Genomic DNA, 10,536 nt, shown 5'->3' with positions numbered 1-10,536 from the left:
AAGAAAGAAAGAAAGAAAGAAAGAAAGAAAGAAAGAAAGAAAGAAATGGATAGAAATTTATGTTCATGGATAGGAAGACTTGACATCATCAAGATGGTAATAATCTCTAAAATGATCTACATATTTAACTAACTCCAATTGAAATCCCTGCTCCTCCCCCCAACCCTCAGAAGTAAACAAATTATTTTTAAAATCCATATAGAAATGCAAGGAGTCAAAGCAATCTTTAAAAAGCAGAGGACTAACTTCCTGATTTTAAGACTTACTACAAAGCTGCCTACAGTAAGTTATTGTGGGTCTGCTAAAGGACAGTCATATCAATTGAACAGAGTTGAGTTCAAAAGCAAGTTCTTAAACTTAGAACCAATTGATTTTGACAAGGATGCTAATGCAAATAAAAGGAAAGAATAGTTTTACTTTACAATGAGGAGGTTAGGACAACTGAATACCCATACTGCAAAAATTATATTAGAGTTCTGACTCACATAATCTATAAAATTACCCAAGTAACAAAACTAAATACCAGAGACAGATATTTATGCTTCTGTTATAATTTACATTCTTAAACCTACTGACTCCTATCTAAATTTAGATGTTTGGTGATGATATTATATAACTCAGGAAAGATGCTGAAAACCACTGATTTGTTCACCTCAAAGGATGAATTTCATAGTATATAAAGTATATCTTAATAATAAATAATTTTATTCAATTGAGATATATAAATCATACCTTAAAAATAAAAAAGGTCAAAATATGAAACAAAAGTAAGCAAAAGATTAAACTACAAGCTGCAATAAAATATATTCTTCTAGGTATCGTCAACAGACTATGATAAAACATTGTGAAAACATAATTTACTTTAATATTTTTTCTATTTTATTGAAAATACTGTACTGAGAAAAGTGAGTTGTAGGGAAGTGATAATTTCAGTTAAACTAGAGTTGGGATGTTAGCACAAAGGCGATGATAAAACACTAGCAGAAAAAAAACACCATCTTAGAAGAAAGAACCGATGTGATAGATTTCTGAAATCAGTCCAATATTTAAATTGAGAACAGAAAGAATGAATAGTAAAAGTGTTACTGCTAAGGCTTAAATTCTATATATCGGCCAACTAAATACAAATATTTACAACTACTTCTACTGTTACAATATCTAGTGTTCTCAAACCTGCAGGCAATATCAGATTCTTTATCTGAAGCTGTTTCTTCATTTAGGTAAGCAAAGACTTAGACATATAAGCCAATTTTAAAACAAAACTAATTATGATGTATCTTGTCATTTTACTACAAATAAAAAAAGTAAGTTTGCAAGTGTTTTCAATCTGAATGACTTAGATATTATGATTCAATTTTTCTCTAGGTTATTACACCTTAAAATTTTTATTTCCCCTTAATTCTTTATTCTTAGCAACCCCAAAATTCAAAATTCTCATTGATGACATTAAACATACATCCTACCAATACCTAATTTAGTTTGTTTATTATAAACAAAATTTAATGACACTACTTTAAAGTCATATACTTAGCAGACCTCACTAAAGATACCAGCTAAAACTTTAAACTCAATTCTACTTTCTCTTCAGTGTAAATCTAAAGCATGACCCAGGCAACCTAAAAATTTCTTCTAAGAAGAGACTGAAGTTGAGTGTCCTTACACAGCCATGTCCAAAACTAGTCCTCTATCAGCTGCCTGGAGGCCAGGGAGCTCACCATGGAACAATGGCAGGAAAATAGAGTTCCCTTCATTCCTTAATTCACATGCAAGTGAGGTGCCAATCAAGTGCTGACAAGCATGGAGAAACCAAAGTCAAAAGTGGGTAGAGACATGCTTTCAAAAGGAGCTGTTTTCACACATTTCTAAGTGATGTTTTTAATGGTGGCTGTGAACATAACCATTACCAACATAGAAAAGGAAATAAAAATGAGTAGATACTAATTTTGTATCAGTTGGGAAGATTCAAATAAGCTAGGGAATGTATTGACAAATAATATATTTCATAAAAAATATGAGCATGCATTGTTTTGATTAAAGGAAGAAATTTGTGTGCAAACTGATTTTCTGAGCAATCACAGCAGTAAAAGGAGCTGAGGCAGGTAACAGGGCACTCAAGGAAGCCAGCTCATTTACAAATAAGAAAAAGAAAATCACAAGATTTTGTAAATCAATCATCACCTGGAAGGACAAGAAAAAAGCTCTGTGAAATGGCCAACCGCAGAAGGGAATTGCCTCAGTCCAGCAGCTGTAAAGATCATAGAAAAAGTCAAAACCTGCATTGTTTAAATATGAAAACTGAAAGAAAAATGAGCCTGAATTTTAACAACTAATATATCACAAAAGTTGGCTGCATTATTTGAACATGTATTTTCAAATAAATTTGGTAAATACATTCTAGCTATGCTTATTAATTCTATCACATATAAATTAAATTGCTAAGATAGAAATTTAAGGCTCTGTGTTTGATGGTTTAGTCAGTAACTTTATGATATTGGCAAAATTTTAAATACAAATAAACAGTAATATAGGCAGATACATTATTTTTAAAAAAATTCGTTATCGACTGTTCTTTCCTTTTGTCTTTGATGACTTTGCATTGAAATAAAATTAGAATGTCTTATCAACCTCTATTTTTACTAGAATCATAGAAAGTTTGGAGAATTAGAAAGCTGAATTTTTACTATATGATGAGAGCAAAAGCAGTGAGAGGTGTACTTTCGGTATCACTTTTCTTTTTGCTAAAACTGCACACGGGGCTCGACCCGATCAAGTCGCAAGGTTTACTACCATACAATGAATACTGGGTTTGAAAATAAATCTTTCACTAGAGCATATTCTTCAGGAGAAATTCAACACTTTCAGACAGGATATAATCATAAATTATGTTCTCAGTTTCCAAAAACAACTATTAGCAAAATATGAAGCTTCTACAATTTTGTGTTCTAAACTTAAAAGTAATTTATCTTCAGATATCCAAAATACTTAATTTTCAACTAGAATTTTAAACAATTTTTAACTTAGTAAGTGGCAGGATCAGAGGTCTTGACTGGCACCTGCTATTCAAAGAGTAAGTACTATACAGAATTGCATTTATTGTTGAAACTGTACTTGTCATACATTTCACATTTAAATAACTTTTCTTCAGATTCATGACTCAAGAAAGAAGAATGTTAACTTGTAAGACAATGGCTGAAAATGATTTCTATGTTCTTAGATATGATGGTGTGAATTAAGACAGAGGGAGGGAGGGAGGGAGGGCTACAATCTTCTAATCAGGTATAAAGCTTAGGGCAATTTAACAATGCTTTAAACTGCTGAAAGTTAAAGGCTTTAATGTATGATGTATATAAAGTACAACTGCGAAAAAATTGCATCACAATTTAAGATTCATATAATAATCCTCACAATTTACTTTTTTAAACACAGGTAATAGTAAAAATTTGAAGCCATGTAAAACAATTTCATATATTACATTTATGCTGAAATACCCAGAGACAACATCTGTCAACATTTTAAATACTAAGACTTTTCTCTTAAGAATATTAGAGTTAACAGGAAAGAATGCTAGCTTTAGGCAAAAGCAAAAGCATTTAAGTGTTTGTTTCTCTGCTACAGTGCTATCTTTCAAGAAGCACTTTGAAATAAAAACATAATAAACTTAGATATATTGGTCAAATTTATCAGAATGAATGTAAACGTCATCAGTATGAACTGATATTTGCATGAAGGACCACTCCTTCAGTTGGCATGTCTACCCCACATTATACACTTCAATCATTTGTTTCACAAGTAGCAAATACATGAAGTTGAGATAATAACCATTAATATTTTAAGACCTAAACAAGGTGTATTACATTAAATAGACTTCTCAGCTGTGTGCAGCCTGACAGATATGTGATGTGCCAGTGGTTATATTATATTCCTCCTGCCATGCATGTGCCTCCTGCAGAGACAGCAGACTACAGAAGCTGACCCTTACTGAGACCATCTTGTCTCTCTGACAAAGCTCCTTTTTAACTTCTTACTTACTAGTTACTTCCTGTGATGGAGAAAAACTTTAGCTCAGCTTGTGATAATTTCACAGGCCCTGAGGACCCTGACCCTAATAGCCTCCAGGTCAGAAGTCAAGTCTTGTTCTGAAACATCTGTGTGCTTTATATTAAAGTGGAACAAAAGTGGAGAAATATCCACCAGCGTGTGACAAGAAGGACAGGCAAAACAGGACTGACACACTGGTCATCTGTCAATTCTGGCATCCTAAGATCATTTAAGAACAGCCCCCAAAACCTTTAAATCCCAAATTTGGCATACAAAAGGTTTTTTATAAATTATCTTAAAGTAAAAAAAAAAATCACAATGTGTGTTTTACTGAAACCAAAAAATTTGAGTAGTATTTCAGGAGACATTTTAAGTCATTCTGTAAGTTGAAAAAGTTAATTTTAAGTAATATAATGCTCTATAAAGAAAAAGCTATCTATATCTATAACTGTAGTTACTTATCGTATTATTGGCACTGAAACACATTATTTAAAAATAACATTATTTTTGTAGCATTTGTATTTTGAAAAACATACCATACTAATATGTTCCAGAATCTCCTAAAGTTTCCATTATATATGTCAAATTAAACAAAATTAGCAAAATTAAAAAATGCTTGTAAATAATAGCTAAAAACAGAAGAAACGTTAAGAAAAACAAACAACTTGAATCCAGAGAGATAGCTCAGCAGTTAAGAGCACTGGCTGCTCTTGCAGAGGACCCAGGTTTGATTCCCAGCACCCACATCATAACTAACACACCATAAGCATTTTAGATATAGAAAGGCATCAGGTGTCACCACCACTTTTATGTCTAAATCATGTGACTGAGCACTGAGATTCATAGCAGTTATAAAGGCCACAGAAATCTAGTTACAGAAATACATGCCAGAGTCTAAACATCAGAATTATTTAATAAATATTGTGCTTTTTTGGTTTACATGTTTGTTTTGGGAAAGGATCTCCCTATAGCCCCAGGTGGCCTGAAACTCACTACATAGATCAGGCTGGCCTTGATTTCACAGTAATCTGCATACCTCTGTCTCCTGAGTCCTGGGATTAAAGGTGTATGCCACCATATGTAGCTATGCTTGCTTTTAATGTCCACTTCAGTCTGTTTGGATTTAAATTTCTCAAATATAATTTAATATGCTGATCAGTTTATTACAGCAATGGTGCTTTTTTGTGATATGGAGTTATTATGCACACAATGGTATGATTTCATTAATGCATTTCTAGTATTGATTATATCATAGTAACCACACTGGAAAAATCTGTGCTGTTTGCAAAACTGCATATAAAGCAGGTAAAATTCAAGACATTTTGATAATTGCTTCTATCATGTACACCTAATTTTAACTTTTAAAAATAAGAGTATTTTGAAAATGCAAAGATCTTTGTGGTCAAGCAATGTATACTAGGTAGAAGTAAATTAATAGAACCTTTCTGATATTTTTAATGCTTATTATACAAATTCCGATGAAGTATTAAATACTAAATAATACACATTAAAGCCAGTTAAAATTATCAAAATATCAAATATTCAAAGTCTTATAATTTTAAGATCTTTAAAGATAACATACATATTAATCATGTACAAATAAAACAGGAAATGTACATTTGAAATGTACAGAAGTTGGCATGATAATATAGAAATTTAAAAATAATATGTAAATAAGGAACAGGCAAAAAGAAAAGAAAAGCCCTGGTTAGCATTGCAAAGCTCTGTTACTCTGAAAAAAAATTAGTATACTCTCTTCAAAAATTATAAAAATATATACTTGAGATATTTTATTTCTATACTTTATGAAATAATTTAAAGTAATAATTTCAAAGAAAGGAATAAAGAGCATGAATCTGTAAGGAGACTGGGAATGAAAATTAGAGTTAAGGAGCTAGAGAGAGAGCTCAGGGGTTAAGAGCACTTTCTGCTTTTCCGGGGGGCTTGAGTTCAGTTCCCAACACCACATCTGGTAGCTCACAACGGCCTGTGACTCTAGTTCCAGGGGATCTGATGTTCTCTTCTAGTATCTCTGGGTACTGGCATACACATAGTACCCATGCACCTAGGCACACACATACACACACACACACACACACACAAGAATAATCTTAAAAAAAATCCAAACAAACCAGGAGTCATATGTGACCTTACCAGTTCAACAAAAGCAAGCCCTCCATAGCTGTGAGCAACAAAAAACACATTTTCAGCAGCAGATTGAGCTATGAAATGGTCCCAGACGTAGACTGCATGTTCTTCAGGAGAACCATTTTCCTATAAAGAAAATGAATACTGTGTATTACACAGCATATCTATAGATTACCAGCTAATTTATATGCTTGCATATGTAGCATAAGACTAAGATGGTTACATAGCATTCAAATGAATAACAAGACACAGAATTTAATTGAAAATTTAAATCAGAGATTATATTAGTATTAAAACTATTAGTAAATTACTGATAAGCTTAACTGCTAATGTAATCTTTGGAAACAAGTTATGCTGTCCTGGTGGTGCACACCTTTAATCCCAGCACTCCAGAGGAAGAGGCAGGTGGATCTCTGTGAGTTCAAGGCCAGCCTGGTCTACATAGTGAGTTCCAGGACAGCTGGGGCTACAGGGAGATCATGTCTGAGTATATCTGAGATATTAAAATCTAAATAAACACATTAGAACTATGTGGTAGACGCTTATAGTATTCTTTTTTTATAAAATTTTTATTGAATTTTTGTGTATATAATACAGAACATCTTAAGCATCTTTATACCCCTTTCCCAATTGGCTTGTTCTCATAGCTCCTCCCACTGGATTTCATGCATTCTGTCATTTCTGTTAAGGCCCATCGAAACAAGTTAGTGTCCACAGACATCCCTCAGTTATATTAGTCTTTTGATAAAACAATTTAACATTAAAATATTTAGGTTATATTCCTATATGGATCTTAAAGTGTTTATTTTACATACATTAAATTAATTTATGAGATTTTAAGTATTTCTGCAAGTTGAAAATATGGAGAAAATGAATAACAGATATTTTCTATTGAAGTCATTTAAAAACGAATGTTTTCTAAAAGAATTTTCCATGCACATTTTATTTCTAGAACTGAGAGGAACCTAAATAAATCTAGGGGCTTCTATCCTAGAGGCTTTAAAATTTCTCCTAATTTGCAAAATCTCAATAATCATATATTCCAAAAGTTCTAGAATAACTCCATTTTTCTATATGTATTTCTTCAACCTATACATATAATGGTATAGCCAAAATCCAGGTAAAGTGAAAATGAAAACAAAACCAGTAAAACAAAAATCTAAACAATACTGATCAAATAATAAATTGTTCAGAATTCATCAAACCATGAAAATGTTTTTGTACATTCCTTAGAAGATAACTTCCTAACAACATAATGGATATTACATATGAAGACATTTATTCACAATTTCCATCCTAAAAAGGTATTTGGTTTTATGAGACAGGATCTACACTGTAGCCCACGCTGGCATGGAACTCACTCTATATAGCCCAGGTTGGCCTCAAACTCATGGCAATCCTGCCTCAGTTTCCAAGTGCTAGGATTACAGTGAGCTAGCATGACTATTTCCATATTAAAACATTTATATTAATTTAGTAAGCTGTTGTCCCCTAATGTCTCTCGCTGCCCTAGATCCCTCTCCAAAGCCACAAAGGAGATGGCCACTGGTCGTTTACTTTCAGATGTTCCATAGATACTTCACATTCAAGTAATCTAAACTGTTCTGAAACTTTCTGTCCAAATCTGCTTGTCTATGCTCCCCACATCCAACTGAAATTTGAGCACCATCTTTTTCTTTTCTGTTCCTTAAATTCCTCATAATCAGACACTTAAATCCTGTTGATTCTGCCTCCAACTCTGTAAGCATCTGCCCACTTTTTTCTATTCTCATTTCTTATGGATTATCTTAAGCTGAATCAATGAGAGGCTACTGGTAGCATCCCCATTCCCACTTCCTGTAAGTGTATGCTCTCTCTAATTCTGCACAGCGAATTACTTTTTTCAAATTCTTTTGAAAAAATAAAATTATATTCATGTTTCCATTTCAGTCACTCTTTGCCTAGAAACCCCCATTTCCTCATCGGCTTCAAGATGAAACTCATTCTTCAAAATGGCATTCAAAGCCCTTCATGATCCTCAATTTATCTATCTCTTGAACTTTATCTCTCATCATTGTGCTGCACAACACCTTGACCCAAGATACTTTTGCCTCCTGTGAGAACAGATAATACTCAGTGTTCCAGTTAGAAGCAATTAGAATAATGGAAGTGTACATTTTTCTTGTCTCTGGAGTATTTCCTTTGGCTGGAAAGTAATATTTGACCTGTGTTCTCACTTTACCTACTCTGGTCACCTCTGAGATGAGGCATCACTTCCTCTAGGGAGCTTTCCATGTCACATGCAAGGCCAGATAATATTCACTAACAATATCTTAGACATGTTTCCCTGTGGTTCCACTAAATGATCTATATGTTATTCCTGCTTAAATGATCAGATTTTTGAAGCTAGGCACAATGCCCATGGCTGTAATCCTAATAATTGGAAGGTAGAGGCAAAAAAAAAAGAGCCCCCAAAACAAGCAACAACAACAACAACAACAACAACAACAACAAAACCTCTCCAGGAATTTAAGGTCAGATTTAGCTACATGATGAGTTTGAGGTCAGTCAGTCTCATAAAAAACAAATGGGGGGGGCTCAGGTTGATTATCTACAACCTTTTAGTCATTGTAAAATATAAATTTACTTGTAGAAGGTATCTATTAGTAACAGATACACACACATACTTTCTTTTACTGCATTCTTTAAATTAATAAATTAATACTTGAGACAGTCTCACTATGAAGCCTAGGCTAGCTTAGAGCACACTGTACTGCCAAGTTGCCTGAAACTCAAACTCATGATTGTCCTTTCACAGCCTCACACCTGGCTTATTTTCTTTATAATTAGTCTTTTAAATGACTATACATATTTTAGCACTATACTTTTTTATATCTAGAATAACCACAAAATGTGTTACAAAATTTTCTGAGAATGAGGACTATCAAACGGGAGAACCAGTCTAAATTGGGACTATCAAATGAAAGCCTGTTCACCCTAGTCATAATGTAGAGACTGGGCCCTCGTGACTGCAGTGGACTTAAACTCCTCTGTTTCTACGGTTTTCATTTTCCACTTCCTTATAGTTGCTGATCAAACAAAACACTCTAACAAATTTCCTGCATTCAGATTTCCATTTCAAAACCTATTTTTTGAAGTGAAGTTGGAGTTAATTACCAAAAGGTTTTAATATAGATTTAAGCACAAGCACGAAGAGAAGGAAGAGAGATGTAAGATACAAGATAGTGTATAGCCCAGGGTGCAGCTTTCTCAAGGGACAGTCACATTTATGTGACATAACAATAATTACTGATATGATTTTGGTGGCTTTATAAAATTTTTTAAGATTTTTAAATTGAGCTTTTGTACATTTCAGACAACAGTTCTTAATCAAATTTAGTTCCCCTTCCCCATCTACCCCCCCCAACACTGGATCTCATGTATTCTGCCATACATGTTAAGCATTTGTACCCAGATGTCCTTTGGCGCAAATTCATCCATTGGAGTCTAGTCAGGTTCTCTAGAGAAACCTAACCACTCAAAGCTCAGGGACCATTGCAGAAGAGGGGGAGGAAAGACTGTAAGAGCCAGGGCTGATTCATGAACATATGAAAGCAGACTTTCAGGCCAGTGGAAGCTTGTACAAGTGAGCTTGCAGCAAGTGTGGCATCGAGCACAGGACCCATGCCAAGTCAATCAGACAAGGGCTCAGAGAGGAAGGAGGGAAATGGGTGGCGGGATGGCCCTTGTCTAGGAACTATTGGAGACAATTTCTACTGAGTGAGGGAGAGTAGATATTACATCATTTTGGTGGCTTTTGAAGCTATACTATTCCAAGGACTTAAGAAATTATGGAAAAATGCTAATTTTTATCCAAGTAACTTTTCTTTAGTAAATGAAAGCATACAGTGGTTTCTGAGTGTACAGGTTTATAAGCTGATACGATAAAGGCAGGTTAAAAAGGTTAAGGGAATCCTTACTATAAGTAGGTCACAAAGTCAGGACATGTTTTTAGACTGGCTTTTTTTTTTTTTTTTGAGGTACAACTTGCTATGGTAGCCAAGACTGGTCTCGAAATCATGGCAATCCTCTTGCTTAAAGCATTTATTAAAACAAGTGGCTTAAAACATAATTATAAACATGTTTCATAACCTTGTTTATAGGGTTCTCTTGATTCTCAGCAAGCAAACAAAGTATTAATCTCAGGAACCCAATCTAAGACACCACTTTGTCAGGCTTCTAGGGACTCAGAGTTAGAAAGTTAACTAGAAACTAGAATCTCATGCAAAAGTGAAAAGGGCTTTATTTACTCTTGACTCACAAAATCTTGTAAGAAACATATGAAAAGTGTTTACAACTACTTATCTGTAC

The 10,536-nt window shown here is 33.7% G+C and overlaps 1 protein-coding gene across 7 annotated transcripts in view; it reads right to left on the bottom strand.

The window, feature by feature from the left end:
* The window catches only part of Fam172a (family with sequence similarity 172 member A), a 480,054-nt gene that overhangs the window by 223,868 nt on the left and 245,650 nt on the right, over positions 1-10,536 (bottom strand). For 6 of the 7 annotated variants that reach the window (XM_008829338.2, XM_008829339.2, XM_029561741.1 and 3 more), the window contains one exon: positions 6,193-6,312. The exons of the other annotated variant lie outside the window; for it this stretch is intronic. In XM_008829338.2, the coding sequence (XP_008827560.1) occupies positions 6,193-6,312 (120 nt within the window). The remainder of the gene's footprint in view (positions 1-6,192; positions 6,313-10,536) is intronic. 7 annotated transcript variants of the gene reach the window in all.

The sequence above is a fragment of the Nannospalax galili genome, unplaced genomic scaffold (genome assembly GCF_000622305.1).
Source record: "Nannospalax galili isolate Female #2095 unplaced genomic scaffold, S.galili_v1.0 scaffold173, whole genome shotgun sequence".
Lineage (NCBI taxonomy): Eukaryota > Metazoa > Chordata > Mammalia > Rodentia > Spalacidae > Nannospalax > Nannospalax galili.
The sequence above is the reverse complement of the archived record's forward strand: the minus strand, read 5'-3'. Positions and strand labels throughout refer to the sequence as shown.